The 19475-nt window shown below is 43.0% G+C and overlaps 1 protein-coding gene across 1 annotated transcript in view; it reads right to left on the reverse strand.

Moving 5' to 3' along the window:
• Positions 1-2262: 2262 nt before the first annotated feature.
• The window catches only part of LOC132823119 (docking protein 3-like), a 37932-nt gene continuing 20719 nt past the window's right edge, over positions 2263-19475 (reverse strand). The window contains exons 2-5 of the mRNA XM_060836661.1: positions 18463-18759; positions 14058-14166; positions 10029-10204; positions 2263-5320 (exon numbers count right to left, since the gene is read on the reverse strand). Of these exons, the coding sequence (XP_060692644.1) occupies positions 4361-5320; positions 10029-10204; positions 14058-14166; positions 18463-18759 (1542 nt within the window). The 3' untranslated portion in view covers positions 2263-4360. The remainder of the gene's footprint in view (positions 5321-10028; positions 10205-14057; positions 14167-18462; positions 18760-19475) is intronic.

Here is a 19475-nt window from a genome sequence, read left to right on the forward strand (position 1 = left end):
CTCGCATTTATTGGAATTAAACTCCATCTGCCACTTCTCAGTCCATTGGCCCACCTGGTTAAGATCCTGTTGTAATCTGAGGTAACCCTCTTCGCTGTCCACTACACCTCCAATTTTGGTGTCATCTGCAAACTTACTAACTGTACCTCTTATGCTCGCCTCCAAATCATTTATGTAAATGACAAAAAGTAGAGGGCCCAGCACCGATCCTTGTGGCACTCCACTGGTCACAGGCCTCCAGTCTGAAAAGCAACCCTCCACCACCACTCTCTGTCTTCTACCTTTGAGCCAGTTCTGTATCCAAATGGCTCGTTCTCCCTGTATTCCATGGGATCTAACCTTGCTAATCAGTCTCCCATGCTGGCCACAGAAACGTCTGTCTGTACCTCGGACTACAGAATCCCCTAACACAATTGATGTCTTGGAAGCCGACGTACCCATCATTGCATTAGAGCCAGGCTCAATACCAGAAACTTGGCTGTTCGTGCTACGTACCCCTGAGAATCCATCACCACCTACATTTTCCAAAACAGCATACCTGTTTGAAATGGGTATATCCACAAAAGACTCCTGCACTAGGTGCCTATCTCTCTCACCCTTCCTGGAGTTAACCCATCTATGTGACTGTATCTGAGACTTTCCCCCCTTCCTATAACTGCCATCCATGCAAATTCCTCATCGCTTCTATCTGTCTCTCCAACCAATCCACTCGATCAGATAAGATTCACATCCAACAGCATTTATGGCAGATATAATCCACAGTAACCCTTTAAACTCTCTTTAAACTCCCACATCTGACAAGAAGTACATATCACTGTACTAAAGGCCATTTTTGCTCCTTCACAATCTACAGACCCAGAAAATAACACCGTCTTATTCCTCTACAAACACTGCTCCAGGTTAAATTAATAGCTATGGCTTATATTTTAAGTTTAATCAAGAGACTTATCTCCAAAAACATATTATCAAGAAAGAACCCACGATACTCACTACTGCAGCCTTTCTCTTGGACAGACTTAAAACAACAATTAACTTCTCTGATTCTGTGCTGTGAACTTCGCCCAACAGTTCCTCCAAGATCAGTTGTGAATTTCACTGTTTGTTAATTTTCCCAGATGCACTCCGATGTCCAGCGATACACGAATTCAAACAGCAAAGGCGGTAACTGTGCAGGTTCTCTCTCTCTCTCCTACATTGTCCTCACCATGTGCTTCCTTTGTCTGCTCTTCTCCCTTTTAAAACTGCTGTTGTTTTGATTTTTTTTTCCAAAGTTCCAAAACAACATAACAGCATATTCAACAGTAATTGCTGCTCCTGGAATTCGAGGAAATCACCTCCAACACCTAAAATACCTCAAAAAAAAGGAGCAGCTCTTACAGACAAGCCAAGGTGTATTTGGAGGAAGAAGAAATGATATCTTAGGGTGATGACCCTTTTTAAGAACTAGGATCTGGTTTCTGGTAAGCATGCCCAGCTTCTAGTAAATGATCATATGATGATTAGATTAGATTAGATTAGATTACTTACAGTGTGGAAACAGGCCCTTCAGCCCAACAAGTCCACACCAACCCTCCAAAGAGTATCAAGTTACTTAGAAGATAAATAATTGAGAAGTTAATTCATCAGGAAGTTCTCTTAAGCAGTTAACTTTTAAGGTTTAGGACAAATGAGAGATAAGAATTTAGCAGAATTCAGTTAAAATTATGGGTGTTGGCTGAAAGATTGAAAGTTCCTGTTTTGTGAAGGACTCCACCAACAGTGAGTTGAACTCCTGATATATCAAGGAGAGAGAGCTTTAGATCCAAAACTCCAAAGCATTCAAGGATTTTACAGCTGGGAGAGGTCTGACCGAAGGTGTCTAAATGTATGTCGGCTTTGGAATTGCAGGGCAGTTGGAGAAGATTTGAAGGGGGAGGCTTTCTGGAAATACGCAGAAAGAACAATAAATCTCAGCTCGCGTCCAAGTTATTGACAGCACCCAATCAAACTTGTAATCTTTCAATTTGTGATAAGTATCAGACTAGAGCATTTTGGGATGCAAATCTAATAGGTAAAGGAGGAAAATGAAGTTAAAACATTTGACTTGCAGTCGAGGTAATTACGTTCATTGTATTTTATTGTTTTTACCGTATGATCTTAAATTCCATTTAGTAATACAGAAATGGAGAATTGCTGAAAGAGGATATGTTTTGTTGAAGCTTTTCATCTTGAATACATCTAGACATTTCACAAAAATACCTCTTCAAGAGGGAAAACCTTTTTATAATGTAATCAGAGGAGAGTGCTGATTATATGGCAAATGGACTCTGATTGGTAGATGCATTGCCATGGGGAATGCACCAGTTAATGATGAATGACAGTTAACTGCCAGGCTTTGGTTAAATTTTGAACTAGGCAGGATGATTCATATATCTGAGGGAAATGCTTTGACCACTGAACCCGAAGCCTGGAATGGTAGGAAAATCTTATGAGGAAAGGCTGAGGCACTTGGGGCTGTTCTCATTGGAGAAGAGAAGGTTTAGGGGAGATCTGATAGAAGTGTATAAGATGATTAGGGGTTTAGATAGGGTAGATACTAAGAACCTTTTACCGCTAATGGAGTCAGGTGTTACTAGGGGACATAGCTTTAAATTAAGGGGTGGTAGGTATAGGACAGATGTTAGGGGTAGATTCTTCACACAGCGGGTTGTGAGTTCATGGAATGCCCTGCCCGTATCAGTGGTGAACTCTCCTTCTTTATGGTCATTTAAGCGGGCATTGGATAGGCATTTGGAAGTTATTGGGCTAGTATAGGTTAGGTAGGATTCGGTCGGCGCAACATCGAGGGCCGAAGGGCCTGTACTGCGCTGTATCCTTCTATGTTCTATGTTCTATGAGACAGTGAGGACTGCAGATGCTGGGGATCAGAGTTGAGAGTGTAGTTGTGGAAAAGCACATCAGGTCTGGCAGCATCTGAGGATCAAGAGAATCGACGTTTTGGACATAAGCTCCTCGGATGTTGCCTGACCTGCTGTGCTTTTCCAGCACTACACTCTCGACCTTAATGAACCAGAAAACTGCCATCACCTCTTTTGTTGAATTGAAATAGGCGCAGTGCACATATATATTCTTCTTCTCTGCAAAGACAAGGAGCTTATGTAGCTTCCCATACACAATTGCACCACCAAAGACAGAAATTGCTGGAAAAGCTCAGCAGGTCTGGCAGCATCTGTGGAGAGAAATCAGTATTAATGTCGTGACTCTTTGTCAAAACACAACTGCACCAAACTGTGAGCCTGACTGACAAATCTAAATTGGCTTTCTTCAGTGTAATTCTTCACATACTCAGAATTAGCCAGCAAATTTGCCCAATTGCTGAGTTTTACAGTGATTGATCATTGAGCATTGTCCTGAATAGGTCAATTGACCATTACTTTGGCCAATATTGTCTAAATATTGAATTACTTTTTCTGATAAGGATATGTTGTGAGATATGTTTCACAACTGATAAATTATTAGTATGCATTCAAAACAGTAGAAAACAAACAAACAGTCAGTGCTTGGGAATTCTGAGGTCATGATCTGAAGTGGCTGAAGTGGACATGGTTGAAACACATTGGCGCGCTGCTCTAACATTTTAAAACAAAGTTATCTGCAACTGAAATTCTTCTAATGTGCAGCTTAGAAAAAAATTAGCCCTCTTTTCTTTTAATTTCAATATTGCGTGAAGCTGCATTGACTGTTTTCCCACAGGAGAGCCCATTACTAATGCTCACCTGCATTTCAAAAGACTAAAAAGCACTTAGCTTATCAGAAGGTTGTCTGTAGCATTTAATTGACATTTTATATGGTTATAAAAGGATTATTTGTCTTTGATGTGGTTTCTGAATAGGCATTTGTTTTTACAACTCAATGACCACTGGACAGGACTTTGTTTTTTCTTCTTGAGTCTGACCTATTTGTTTCTGTATGGTATGGATGGCATGTAACAGAGTGACACCGCTTTTAGACCTTAAGATGTTTATTTTCTTTGCACCCATTTTAAGGACCACCTATTGTTGCTAAGTGACTCTTGAGGCATCTGTCCCGAGCAGATGCAGAATGGCAGTAATGGAGGGGAGGTTCAGAGAGGGCCTGGGTTGGGCTGGAAGGAGGCGTGGATGTGATGATACATGGAGAGGAAAAAATCAGGCTCAAGGAGATGTACCTCTCCATGTCACTCGGCCTGCATTTACAGATTCACTGGAGAAAATGAGAAATATTAGAAAGTAATTGTTGAAAACCTGTAAATTGATAAACATTGTTAGAGAAATTGTTTCCATTTCAGTAACCACTCAGCCAGCCCTCTCCCCAGCATCCCATACCCGTCCACATCCCCAGTTCAATATTTTCGCAGCTCGGATGGTCTGCTAAACTTCTCCAGTTTTCCTTCTCGGGTCTTACTCAATTCTTTGGAGTACAGATCAGTTAGAACCTCTTGGATACCAGCTGGAAATTTTGCTTTTGTGACTTTAGAGGCTCCGGAGCTTAAGGAAGTGTCTCGCTCCTTGGGTGTTGTCCCAGGAGGAGTCTGGTGTAGATCACCTTTCTCATTGACTGTACAATCATCCTGTTCACCTTCAAATGTCAGCTGACTGCGTTCAATCACAACATTCTCATAATCTGGGGTAGAAACTGATGTACTGGAAGACAAGTTCTGATCTTCAAGGCTACCCTGTGAATTTTCATAGAGTGACTTTTGTATGTCCTTGAGAAAGGATGGCTCGTCCTCAAAGGACAGCAGTGATTCTATATCCGAAACATTCTCATACACTGGGTCTATAGAAGAGTCATCACTGTAACTATCTCTATACTTTGTAGGATTAACCGTTGGCTCCTCCACATTAACCTTTGTTGCCTTTCCTTTAGGATATTTGACAGTAGCATAAACTATTCCACCGACACCCTCCCTATCATCGGTTGTAGGGAAGTTCCTTTCGGCTCCTGGAGGTGCCCTTGGTACAGCCCCAGAAGGTGAGTTACGGCCTTTACAACCTCGATTTTCTTTTCTCCTCCTAACCTCTTGATTTGAATCTGTGTCCTTCAAGGGTTTCACCCTTCCACCCTTTTCATCTGAAGATTCCTGACTAGGGGATGCTGCACTTGGCAGTTTTTGACTGGACGCTGTGGAAGTCTCAGAGCTAACAGAAGTTAAACTTAATCGTTTCTGTTTTTTCTTGGACTCCTTTTCCTTTACTGCTGCATCAATAATGTGGAAAATTCCTTTAACTGCCTTTGTTTTGAATCGAAAAATCCCCTGTCCTGAATCGCATCTTCTTCCTGCTTCAAATGTAAATGTTGCCTGATGATAAAGGAAATCTCCGTCAGACATAATGCCAGTATACAATTTTCATTAAATTACATTCAACTGCATATAACATTGTAATATTAGAGCTTGCATATAGAATGGTGACTCAGTGGTCTCTCAGTGCCTCACAGCACGAGAGACCCACCTTCGATTCCACCCTCCCTGTCTGTACGGGGTTTGCACGTTCTCCCCGTGTCTGTGTGGGTTTCCTCCAGGTGCTCTGGTTTCCTCCCACAGTCCAAAAATGTGCAGGTCAGGGTGGAATGGCAATGGAAAATTGCCCCATGGTGTCCAGAGATTTGCAGGTTAGCTGGATCAGCCATGGGAAATGCAGGGTTACAGGGATGGTGTCATTGTGGGTGCGATGCTCTTCTGAGAGTCAATGGGCCATACGACCTGCTCCCATACTGTGGAAATTCTATCACGACAAATTCCACACAGTAACTCTCCTGCGTAATCCACAAGGCAACCTGAAACTCAAGCCTGTTCCCCACTAATCACAGAGGCTATTTCATTTACTGTCTGTGTCTCTGCAGGAACTGTAGTAAAGAGCCAGCAACAAATGAAAAGCTTCAGACAGGGAGAGGGTCTGAGAAATTACCCCTATCTGGAGCAGAGCCAAGATTGGTTCATCCAAGTCAGCACTATCTGCTTAAACCGCTGTAACTGAACAGCAGATGGAACTGTGGAGTTGGATATATCAAAACGACAGACTTTGGGATAGTGGGAATTTGATCGAGGCGTTGCTGTATTATCAGCTTTGGCGTGAAGTCCCTGCCCTGTTGTCGACAGCACATTGTCTCAATGGTTAGCACTGCTGCCTCACAGCGCCAGGGACCCAGGTTTGATTCCATCCTCAGGCGATTGTCTGTGTGGAGTTTGCATGTTCTCCCTGTGTCTGTGCGAGTTTCCTCCCACAGTCCAGGGATGTGCAAGTTACATGGACAGGCCTTGGGAATCGCAGGTCAAAGAGATAGGCTGGTGGATCTAGGTTGGACCAGTGTAGACTCAATGTGCTGAGCATTTTGTCCCCACTATGATTTTAAAAGCACAACTTACAGAGATGGGCCAAGCACAGGGATGTGGTCACACTGTAACACTCTAGGTCTGTGTGAGGAGAGTACTCTGCACTGTACATATTAGATTATCTTTAAATAAATCATCAGAAATGATCAATTAGTGGAATCCTCATCCCTCAGCTCCCTCACATTTAGGTGATGACTAGCTTCCTCACGAGTTGAGATTTGAGTAAGGCTGAATACTAATTCCTGCACCAGAACTCTGTCTTTAGTACAACAACCAAAGTGACATTAATCAATTGTTCATCGAGAAGTGGGTGAAGAGAGATAATCTGCATGAAGGGCTTTTATTGCACATTCCACCTTCTTTAATTTAAAAGGAGAGATATTTGCCTCACACAGTTTTACTGTCTCACATCCATAAAACAAATTTAATCAACAATTTATTTAAATGATTTGGATTTGAGGGGCCAGATCGTAATCGTTCTAAGTTTCTGGAGAAATGGAATGAGCTGGGAATACAAGTTGTGAGGAGGATGAACAGAAGCTTCAAGAGGAGCTGGGCAGGATACAGGAACCAGGCAAAACAAGGCAGACAGAATATAATGTGAACAAAGATGAGTTATTCACTTTGACAGTCAAAACAGAAAGGCTGAATATTTCCTATTCCTGCTCCCAGGAGGACCAGTTCCAATCGTCTCCGCCGCATCTGCTTCCAGGAGGACCAGTTCCAAATATTCCCAATTCCTTCGTCTCCACCGCATCTGCTCCCAGGAGGACCAGTTCCAATACCGTACAGCCCAGATGGCCTCCTTCTTCAAGGACTGCAGATTCCCCCCAGATGTGATCAACGATGCCCTCCACCGCATCTCCTCCACTTCCCGCTCCTCCGCCCTTGAGCCCCGCTCCTCCAACCGCCACCAAGACAGAACCCCACTGGTTCTCACCTACCACCCCACCAACCTCCATACACAGCGTATCATCCGCCGTCATTTCCGCCACCTCCAAACGGACCCCACTACCAGGGATATATTTCCCTCCCCTCTATCAGCGTTCCGCAAAGACCACTCCCTTCGTGAGTCCCTCGTCAGGTCCACACCCCCCCACCAACCCAACCTCCACTCCCGGCACCTTCCCCTGCAACCGCAAGAAATGTAAAACTTGCGCCCACACCTCCTCCCTCACTTCCCTCCAAGGCCCCAAGGGATCCTTCCATATCCGCCACAAATTCACCTGCACCTCCACACACATCATCTATTGCATCCGCTGCACCCGATGTGGCCTCCTCTATATTGGGGAGACGGGCTGCCTACTTGCGGAGCGCTTCAGGGAACACCTCTGGGACGCCCGGACCAACCAACCCAACCACCCATTGGCTCAACACTTTAACTCTCCCTCCCACTCCACCGAGGACATGCAGGTCCTTGGACTCCTCCATCGCCAGAACATAACAACACGACGGTTGGAGGAAAAGCGCCTCATCTTCCGCCTGGGAACCCTCCAACCACAAGGAATGAACTCAGATTTCTCCAGTTTCCTCATTTCCCCTCCCCCCACCTTGTCTCAGTTGGTTCCCTCAACTCAGCACCGCCCTCCTAACCTGCAATCCTCTTCCTGACCTCTCCACCCCCACCCCACTCCGGCCTATCACCCTCACCTTGACCTCCTTCCATCTATCCCACCTCCATCGCCCCTCCCCCAAGTCCCTCCTCCTTACCTTTTATCTTAGCCTGCCTGGCACACTCTCCGCATTCCTGATGAAGGGCTCTGGCCCGAAACGTTGAATTTCCTGTTCCTTGGATGCTGCCTGACCTGCTGTGCTTTAACCAGCAACACATTTTCAGCTCTGAATATTTCTTAAACAGTGAGATTGCAAAGTGTGGCTGTTGAAAAGGATACAGATGTCCTTGTCTTTGACTAACTAAAAACTACAATGTGGAGGTGCTGCTGTTGGACTGAGGTGGACAAAATCTGAAGTCACACACCAGGTTAGAGTCCAACAGGTTTATTTGAAATCACAAGCTTTCAGAGCGCTGCCCCTTCGTCACCTGACATACTCCTCACTTCAGCTGATGAAGGAGCAGTGGTCTGAAAACTTGAGCAGTACTTTGAACACAGCAGCAGAGATATCGTGCTGCAGTTCTGTATCACCTTGGTGAGACCCCAGCTAGAGTTCTGTGTATAGTTTTGGTGTCTTTATCTAAGAAAGCATGTATTTGCCATAGGGGGAGCTCAACAGATATTCATGAGATCAATCCCTGGGATGCAGGGTTGGTTTGAGAAGAGATTGAGAAAGAGCTCTGAAATTACTGGAGTTTTCAACAATGAGAGGCAAGCTTATTGAAACTGATAAAATTCTAAGAGATTGTGACGGGGTAGACGTAAGTAGATATGTCGCTTTGTGACTCTCGGATCAAGAAACGTAATCTCAGGATTATGACGGTCAACATTGAGCATTCTGTACCTGGAGCTCTGTAGGAGCTCTATCATTGAACATGCTCATGATAGAAATCAATAGGTTTCTGGAGACTAATGACATGACTGAGTGTGGAGAAAGAGCAGGAAGGTGGTATTGAGGTAGACGTTTCTAAGGACTGAAGTGTCCCAGTTGATAAATCACTGAAGACTAACGTGGAAATGCAGCAAGCTCTTGGGAAGATTAATAGGATTGTTAGTAGACAGGCAGGAGGCTGGAAGAACACAGCAAGTCAGGCAGCATCAGGAGGTGGAGAAGTCAACGTTTTGGGTAAAACCCTTCTTCAGGAATGCTTACAGAATTGTTAGCGTTTATTGCAAGAGGGTTTGTGACAGGACGAGTGAAGACTTGCTTCAGTTGTATAGGAGCTTGGTTAGATTGCACATGGAGTGGTATGTGTAGACTTGGCCTCCTTATCCCAGCAAAGAGATCATTGCCATACAGAAATACAGTGAAGGTTCGCCAGTTTTCCTCCTGGGATAGCAGCGCTGTCTTATGGAGAGAGATTGGGCAAACTGGGTTGAAAATCTCTGAAGTTTGGAGGAATGAGAGGTGATCACATTGAAACCTACTTCAATACACAGTGAGTTCCTGGACAGTTACAGACCTGATATAGTCTCTCCCTTCCTCAGTTGGTTCAGCTATCACAGTCATTGACTGTGCCAATGACCTCTCCTCAATACTCCACTGTCCTAAATCAACGGGCCCTAATTCTCAGTCCCCTGACCTGAAGGGATTGGGGTTAGGGTGACTAACCTGGATTGTTTATGTGAGACATGGGAGTTAAATGGCCCAGGCTTTATAGTAAAGGGCTTATGCCTGAAATGTCGATTCTCCTGCTCCTCGGATACTGCCTGACCTGCTGTGCTTTTCCAGCGCCACTCTCTCGCCCCCAGAAGGGATGTCCATCCCAAACGAGCCCCCAAATAAAATCAAGGCAGAAGGCTCATTCCTATTGTAAATGACTTTACTGTAATGCTAAATTTTGTTCTAATTGAGACTAGTTAGTTGTTTCACTGTTCTTCCCAAATATTCCTGTGGTGTTTACTGCCTCTTATTTTAACAGGCATTGTCCATGGCAGTGATGTGGGGGCAGCTGACTTTAGCAGAAGCATTACTTTCTGAATACTACAGTAATATTCAAGAGAAACATCAACACCAAGGAAGCAACACAACAGGACGAAGATTCAAACAGATATATTTTCACCTGATCCATTCCATATCGACGTAGATAGCTGTAAGGCCATTTGTAGACATCATGTTTTGTTATGGGATCTTTCAGAATCAGGCTGTCTTTGCCTGCAATTAACAGATAGGTTCCATGGAGCTCACACCTTGTTGCAGCTTCAGACTTCTGCACCGTCACAGTGAATTGATTTCCAGCTGTTAAATACATTTTCAACAATTTAATGACAAAGAATGTTCACCTCTGAACAAGAAAAACGGGAGGAACTGCGCATGCTGTAAATCAGAAACAAAAACAGAAGTTGCTGGAAAAGCTCAGCAGGTCTGGCAGCATCCGGAGTTCTGAGGAAGGGTCACTCAACCCGAAACATTAACTCTGATTTCTCTCCACAGATGCTGCCAGACCTGCTGAGCTTTTCCAACAATTTCTGTTTTTGTTGTTAATGTTCACTACTAGAATATTTTTGGGAGGAGCTTTCTCCAGACGTCTGTGATCTGCCATTCTCTGAGACAAACACACGAGGTCCTCCCATTTCCTAAACCTACCTTAGCATCGAGATTTAGTGTAATTTTCCTTTGGAAGTATGTTAGTTCATTTTGTTCTTGAAATAAGTAAATCAAGTTGGAAACTCCATACATTTATTCCTAATGACTTCAATGTCTACTCACAGAATCCAAATAACATTGGTGAGAATTGTTCCGCTCACTACACCCAGCATCTTCATAGGCTGGGGCTTACAATCTGAGGAACTACCACTGCCACCATGGCTTCACAGCCAGACAGTGTTTCCACCTACACATCTGCTGTCAGGTTGGAAGCAACTGCAACAAACTCCCCTGTCATTGGACGTTTTCTCCAGCCAATGCTGTTGCTCAACAAGTTTAGGACCATGATTACTGAGACATAGAACTCATACTCTACTGTCAGCACAAGGATTCTTACTAGTTTTTCTCAAAAGGTTTATGCCCGTACTGGAAGACAGAATTTTATGTTGAAACTATTGCCTCTCAAGAGTGCTCCTCTGTTGTCAATGTTACTGGGATCACCTTACTTTGTTTTACTCCAACTCTCCAATCAAAGCTAAATAATTTCCATCTCTTCCCATCTCTGATACCTCCTGGGTTCCTCCAGACATGTTTCCTTCACTACCTGCACTTCCTTACCTGCCTGCTGACCATTGGCAAAATCACTTGTGGGCATGAGGTCAACTTCTGACACCCAGGACCAGGCTTAGGTCCTTCGAGGTGGGGATCGTGATTCAGACCATTCCTGACGTTGCAAAATCATGTGCCAAGTGGCACTGCCTGGCTATACCATCTTCATTTAGAGAGCTAGTGTAGACACAATGAACTGAAAATGACAAGCCGTGATTCTGAGTGGTGGAGATGGTTGATGTTAGACCTTTCCATCTGGAAACAGGTATGAAGAGAGAGCAAGACAGGCAGATCCAAGGACCTGGTTCTATTCACAGTGATAGAAGCCCAATTCTGTTCCCTAGCTCTCACCACTTATATACCTCTTGATCCCTTTCAGCCTCACTCATATCTGCTTACCCAGAATCCACAATGAACTGAACTTATGAACCCAAGGAAGTATTTGAATGTCTTTGAGATGCTCATAAAACTGTTTAAATAAAAAAACAAACATCCATTCAAAAACCTCTTCAAATGAATGTAATCCTATTAAATGCTCATAAAACTATTAAAATGTTCATTGTCCATTTTACAGTTCTGTCAATATCACCTGAATCAATGAGTGATATTTAGAGCTTACTGAAACACCACTAATCAGGTCCCACTGCACAACTGATTAAACAAAGCCTCCAGAGATGAATAGATTAAAGTCTTAAGTAGTGAAACAATGGCTGAGCACCCAAACAAAAAGTCAGCTTTCTGGTTAGCCATTTAAAGGATCAAAGGATGGCTGATCTGTCAATCAATGCAAAGATTAAAGCACAGGATCCAAATGATATTAAGACATGAATCTCAACACTGATGTGTGGAGAAGAGCACTCCATCTGGTAAACAATATGCTCACATCCCTTTATAGACTTCCCCAATAGAGTCGCAGAGTTGTACAGCATGGAAACAGACCCTTCCCAAACTTAATGATCACATTTGCCTGCATTGGGCCAATATCACTCTAAAGCTTTCCGATTCATGTACCTATCCAAACGTCTTGTAACTGTACCTGCAACTACCACCAGCTTTTGTAGTTCATTCTATACATGACCCACCCTCTGTGTGAAAAGGCTGCCCCTCAGGTCCCTTTTAAATTGTTCTCCTTTCACCTTATAATTCATTGTACTCTCCTACCCTAGAAAAAAGACATTTGCTCATTCATGCCCCTCATAATTTTATAAACCTATATAAGGTCACCCCTCAACCTCCTACGCTCCAGGGAAAACAGCCCCGGCCTGTCCAGCTTCTCCTCATAACTCAAACCCTCCATTTTAGCAATATTCTGGTAAATCTCTTCTGAACCCTCTCCAGCTTAATAATATCCTTTCTGTAGCAGGACGACCAGAACTGGGCTCAGTCCTCCAAGAGAGACCTCATCAACATCTGTACAACCACAACATAACGTCCCAACTCCTATACTCAAAGGTCTGAGCAATGAAGGCAACTGTGGTATATGCCATCTTAACCACCTATCTATATGTGATGCAAACTTCAAAGAATTATGTACCTGAACCCCTAGGTCCATCTGTTCTACAGCACTCCCCAGGGCCCTACCTTTAACTGTGTAAGCGGTAAGCCCTGCCCTTGTGCATCTTACCAAAATGCAACACCTTGCATGTATCTTCTGAAACCTCTGAACTGACTTGCCCTACACAGACTTTGGAAACCTATCCACTTCTCTGAAGATTTTAAACTTGAGGAAATACAGAATAATATGCAAGTCCCAACTTCTCTATTTGCGTCAGTTTATCTCAGCCTTGAATATTCAAAGTTAAAAATCACACAACACCAGGTTATAGTCCAACACCAGGTTATAGTCCAACACCAGGTTATAGTCCAACACTTTTAATTGGAAGCACACTAGCTTTCGGAACGACACTCTTTCATCAAGTGGTTGTGGAGGGCTGCCCTCCACATTTAAGAAAGCTAGAGTGTCACTCCGAAAGCTACTGTGCTTCCAATTAAAAGTGTTGGACTATAACCTGGTGTTGGACTATAACCTGGTGTTGTGTGATTTTTAACTTTATACACCCCAGTCCAACACCGGCATCTCCAAATCTTGAATATTCAAATTGACCCAGCCTCTGCTGCCCTTTCTGGTAAAGAGATCACCTGAGAGAAGAGATTCCCCTCATCTCCTTCTTCTGAGATTATGCCCTCCATGCTCTCTCCCACAACAGGATACCTATCCTGTCACATCCCCTAAGAACTGAGCCTGTTTCAATAAGGTTACCTCTCATTCTTCTATATTCCAATGAGTTTAGGCCCAATCAACACAACTTCATAAAATAGTCTGATCTCTTCCTGGTATTGGCCTTTCTCTCAGTGGCCTCAAATGTGAGCCTATCTTTTCTTAGATAAGGGCCCAAAGTTGTTCAAAGTAATCCAGCCATGGTCTGAATGGTGTGTTGTACATTTTTAGCAAGACTTCCTTACTTTTATATCCCAGTCCCTTTAAAATAAAGGTCAACGCTCCACTTGCCTTCCCTATGACCTGCTGAACTTGATGCTCACTTTTTATGATTCACAGGCGATGAGTTCAGAATCCCACTATTCCATAGCTCTCTGCAGTCTTTCTCCATTTAAATAATATTCACCTCTTCTATTCCTCTTGCCAGACTCCAGTACTTCACATTCCTCCACATCGTGTTCCATCCACAAGGCTTTTGCCGACTTGCTTAACCTGCTAATATCCCGAACAATCTGTTTGTATCACCTTCATCACCTGCTTTTCCAACTATTTTTCTGCCATCCACAAACCTGTCTCTATTACATTCACTTCCCCCATGGGGAGAAGGTTAGATGTTCTTGACCTGGACATGAATTCAGAATGGATAGCACATTTTCCTTATCTTATTTCATACTGCACCTTGGGATATTGTTGAATAAAGTTCATTTTCCTCCATTATTAATGAGTCACCAGGCAACATGTTACTGGAGGCAGAAACATCTTCATTTGGTTTTGTTGTACTAGTATTCTGAAAAGGTGGAGGAAATGAAAGCTGTAATTATAGATTTAAAAGTCATGACAAAGTTCAATAATGCATGTCAGACCACAAATGTAACTTTCCACTTTTGCTGGGGACTACTCAGTGGAAGCCAGTATATTGAACAATTGACTGTATAGTGTCTCCAAACCTGGGGGAGTAATCTGAAACAGCAGAGACCAGCGCAATGCCTGCTGAAAACATCACCAAGCAATTATGTCCCTGTTTTACTTATTGCAAAGCATGTAGACAAAATATCTTGCATAAATGTTGTGTAAAGTTTTAAAGAATGATAATGTAAATTGAACTCTCTTAAACATTTCTGTTATGTTTATCCAAATGAGGGATGTCTTAATGGATGGCAATGCTATAGTGCTAATGTCATTGAACTCATAATCCAGAACGTCATGGTAATGTTATTAGATTAGATTACTTACAGTGTGGAAACAGGCCCTTCAGCCCAACAAGTCCACACCGACCCTCCGAAGAGCAACCCACCCAGACCCATTCTCCTACATTTACCCCTGCACCTAACACTATGGGCAATTTAGCATGGCCAATTCACCTAACCTGCACATCTTTGGACTGTGGGAGGAAACCGGAGCACCCGGAGGAAACCCACGCAGACACGGGGAGAAAGTGCAAACTCCAAACAGAGAGTCGCCTGAGTCGGGAATTGAACCCGGGTCCCTGCCGCTGTGAGGCAGCAGTGCTAACCACTGTACCACTGTGCTGCCCAAAATAAAAGAGAAACTTATCGTCCTGAGGTCATGGTTTAAATGCCACCACAGCAGGCGGCAAAATCTGCGTCTAATAAAAATCTGGAATTGACAGCTGGGCCCATTTCATAGAATAGAATCCAACAGTGCGGAAGCAGGTCGTTCAGCCCATCGAGTCCACACCAAACCTCTCAGCCAGATCCACCCCCACCCATCCCTGCAACCCTGCATTCCTCAAGGCCAATCCACCCTAACCTGCGCATCTTTGGACTGTGGGAGGAAACTGGAGCACCCAGAGGAAACCCACACGGACACTGGGAGACTGTGCAAACTCCACTCAGAGTCACCCAAGGGTGGAACTGAACCCGGGTGCCTGGTGCTGTGTGCGGTGGTCATTTGGGGAAATAAGCATGCTATCCTTCCCTGGTTTGTCTTACATGTGTTTCCAATCCCACAGTAATGTGTTTAACTCTGAATTATCTTCTGAAATGGCCTAGCAAACTTTGCATTCCTGATGAAGGGCTTATGCCCAAAACGTTGATTGTCCTGCTCCTTGGATGCTGCCTGACCTGCTGTGCTTTTCCAGCACCATGCTCTCGACTCTGACCTCCAGCATCTGCAGTCCTCACTTTCTCCGAGCAAACTTTGTATGTCAAGGGTAACAAATACTGACCTTGTCAGGAATCCCCATATCCCATACAAAAATAAAAACAAACTCTAGAAATTTACAATCACCAGGGAAGTGGTCCTGGATTGGAGCTGTGGACCCAGGCCCTAATGGATTTCATCCTTGGGACTTTTTAAAAAGAGTGGCTAGTCAGAAAGTTGATGTACTGGTTAGAATTTTCCAAAATTTATTTAGGTTTGATTATGGTTCCATTGGAATTGAAAATTGCAAATGTAGTTCCTTTATTTGTAAAGGCATGCAGCAGAAAGTAGGAAGCTGTGGGCCAAATAGTTTAAGATGTGTCATTGTGAAGATATTAGAATTTGTCATTGAAGGCAGTAAAACAGAATCTTTCAAACTGTTCAAGGAGATCAGGCACAATCAGTGATTTTGTGATCAGGAGCTCAAGCTTAACCAATTTTTCAGTGTTCTTTGAGGAAGAGGGAAACCAGCAGGAAATGCACTATTCTTAGATTTTCAGAAATCTTCTTGTGAAGTAACACATCAAAGGCTACTGCAGAAAATGGTAGCCATGTTACGGGCCTAACACATTGGCGTGGATAGAACATTAGCTAGCTAACAAGAAACAGAATCTGTACAACTGGGTCATTTTCTGGTTGGCAAGGTGTAGGAAGGATCAATGCTGGGACCTCCACTTTTTACATGAACAGGAAAGGTTTGGAGGGATATGGGCCAGGCGCAGGCAGGTGGGACTGGTTTAGTTTGGGAACATGGTCAGTACGGACTGGTTGGACCGAAGGATCTGTTTCCGTGCTGTATGACTCAAGGTGTGGTTGGCAAGTTTGCTGATGACACAAAGATAAGGCTAGAATGTATGTTGTGAAGAGGGACATAAGGAGGATACAGAGACATACAGATGGACTAGGTACATGCCAAAGATCTGGCAAGTGAAGCACACCTTGGGACCAACTGTTTCTCGAATAAAGAATGTTTTTGTTTTTCAGATACACTTATACCAACCAGCCAAGGGGGTCTATCTTCAAACCTGAGACTGCCGACTGTTTAAGCTTCCTGCTTTAATTGATAGTCACAGCCTGGTGTAATCAGTCCTATTGACATTACAGAGTATCAATGTGCATACATTTATTTGTCTGCTTATGTGCTGTGTCTGAAGTGATGGAGATCTGAGTGGATAAGTAATCTACTCTTTTCTAATTGCTGGCCCAGATTGGTTAAAAAGTGATGTGCACTGTACAAGAGGATTTTTAAAATATCGAAACCATAGGAAATACACTACACGCAAAATGAAATTCTACTGACAAAAGTGGATAAATCTGTTTGGGTCCTTTGGAAAATAAACTTCATTTGACCCAAACAGAACATACAGAGCGCTGGACACTGAGTTCATGCCTTTTGGAAAAACAACTTGCAAGTTTGAGCTGAGCAGAGCTAATCTCCAAAGGATCATGTCAACAGCTCTGTTCAGGTTTACTTTGTAAAAGAGCTTTGGATTTTTAGATCATTTCGGTTTAGGGAGGTAAGGGGAAATATATATATAAGGTGAAAATGTGAAATTGTTCATTTTGTCAGGAAGAATAAAAGGGAAGCATTTTATCTCAAATGTTGAGAAATTGCAGAGCTCTGAGATGCACAGGTCTGGCTGTCCTGAATAACAGCAGGTTAGTGCGCAGCTACAGCACCTAATCAGGAAAGCTAACAGAATGTTGTCATTGTTTGAGAAGTTAACAGAAATCAAGAGATGGGTAAGCCTCAGTTACAGATTCATTGTACAATATTGATTTTTTTTTAAAAGAAGGAAGGATTTTAATGTATTGGAAGCAATTAAGAAATCATTCACCAGATGAATACCTGGAATGGCAGGTTGTTTTATGAGGCAACATCACAGGTTTGGCTACAATACATTGAAGTCTAGAAGAGTAAAGAGTAACGTGTTTGAAACATAAAAGATTTTAAGGGGTCTTGACAGGGTTGTTTATACGGTTGTGATTTACAACAGGTGAAACCTGTTAGACTATAACTTGATGCTGTGTGATTTTTAACATTGTACACTCCAGTCCAACACCAGCACCTCCAAATCATGACAACAGGTAGGATAAACATTGAAGGCCATTAGCTCAGTTTCAGTTTACAATAATGAAAGATTGGTTTCAGGTTAGGTAACCCTGGGACTGAAATGTTTTAGGGCAGTTCAGCAGAGACCTGACTGAGGCCAGCAGCACAGTTTCTCTCCAAGAAAGGAGGGTTTTTTTTTCAGAGGGTTTAATTTATTCAGTGGAAGATTTGATCTTGTGTGATCTCCAGACCAGGAGTTATTTGATCTGAAATCTGCAGGTTATAAAAGGCTGTGAAAATCTAAGCTTTCAGTTTTGAGGATATTCTGAAAAGAAGATCGCACAGTTCAGGGAACAGAAGGAACAATCCATTACTTAAAAATGTGATACATGGGGCAATGTTTCTGGATTTGAATCACTGTAAAGTGATGGTGTTGAGAGAGGGAGTTGTTCCAACTTTGTTTCGCTGTGTGTTTCAAGATCTGTCTAACTGTGTTCAATATCAGATAGCTTTTTTCAATTTTGTCTATTGTGTAAGAAATTGTTCTGTTGTTAAAGAATCTCAGCAACCCTCGTGTGACTATGTTTATGTAAATGATGACTACATTAACTAATTCTTTCAAAAACCGATCAACAAAAGCTGATTTCCCTCTGGGAATAAATTTACCCAGTAGCACCACCAGCTAGGTTTGTAACATGCCCAATAAATCCATGAATACTGCATAAGCAACTCAACTTTTATTTTGAGGAAAGCTACTCATGAAAACAAATGTATGCAATTGCTCCCTTTTTAAATGACACTAACATATTTACTTATCTAATAGAAAGCGAATAACTTTCACTTTCCACTCCCCTCTGATGCACCCACCTGAAATGCTAATTCACAAAGACACTTGACCCAAGCCATCACATCATGTTTTGAAGTTGCCATGATGTAGGTTTTCTCCATGGTGATAATGCTAAATGTCGCCGTCTCTTTCGGAGGGTTTTCCACTTGGTTCTGATTAATGCTGATACAGTCAGACAAACGAATGATCCGTTCCACTCGCTTTGTAATCTGCTTCTCATGAGGGTTAGTCCAGTCCCTTGCATCAAACAGTTCCAGCCTGGCTATACTGTTTGAACTTGCTGGGTACAATATCGACCAGTTCCTTTTCCAAACTTTCTGAAAGAGTGAGAGGATGACAATCAACATGGAGGGAGGGCATAGAATCCGTGTGAAACCAATGGGACATAAAGAATTCGAGATAACCACTCTGTTCCAGCATTTAAAAAAAAACATTCATGGGGTAAGGGCATTGCTGGATAATCCAGCATTGATTGCCCCAGAGGGCAGTTAAGAGTCAACCACATCACTGTAGGTTTGGAGTCACATGTAGGCCACACCAAGTAAGAACTGCAGTTTCCTTCCCTGAAGGGCATTATTTCATGGTCATCATTAGGCTCTTCATTCCAGACTTTTATTGGATTCAATTTCTACTTTGTGCTGTGGCAGGATTTGAACCAGGGTCTGCAGAACATTCCCTGGAGAAATAGCTTAGCGATAAACACCACTCAGCTATCACCTCCACACCTTGTAGATGGTTTCTGAATGTTATTTAGTTCACTATTTGTGACAGGAGATTCCTCCCCCCCCTTATTAAAATGGGTCAATAACAGTTGCAGCATGTCAGAGACTGAATCATAATTCACACCAGTTTCTGCACAGTACCTGAGGGAGTTTTGAATGGAGTACAGAGGAACAGGCAACTTCTAGTGTACAACTAGTGTCTAGCTCATGAAGATAAAGGAATGGGGAGAGAACTATTGGTAAAATTAACAAAGAAATGAAACAAATGCAGCAAGCACACAAGTCATAGTTATAGAGATATACAGCATGGA

Source organism: Hemiscyllium ocellatum, chromosome 16 (genome assembly GCF_020745735.1).
Source record: "Hemiscyllium ocellatum isolate sHemOce1 chromosome 16, sHemOce1.pat.X.cur, whole genome shotgun sequence".
Lineage (NCBI taxonomy): Eukaryota > Metazoa > Chordata > Chondrichthyes > Orectolobiformes > Hemiscylliidae > Hemiscyllium > Hemiscyllium ocellatum.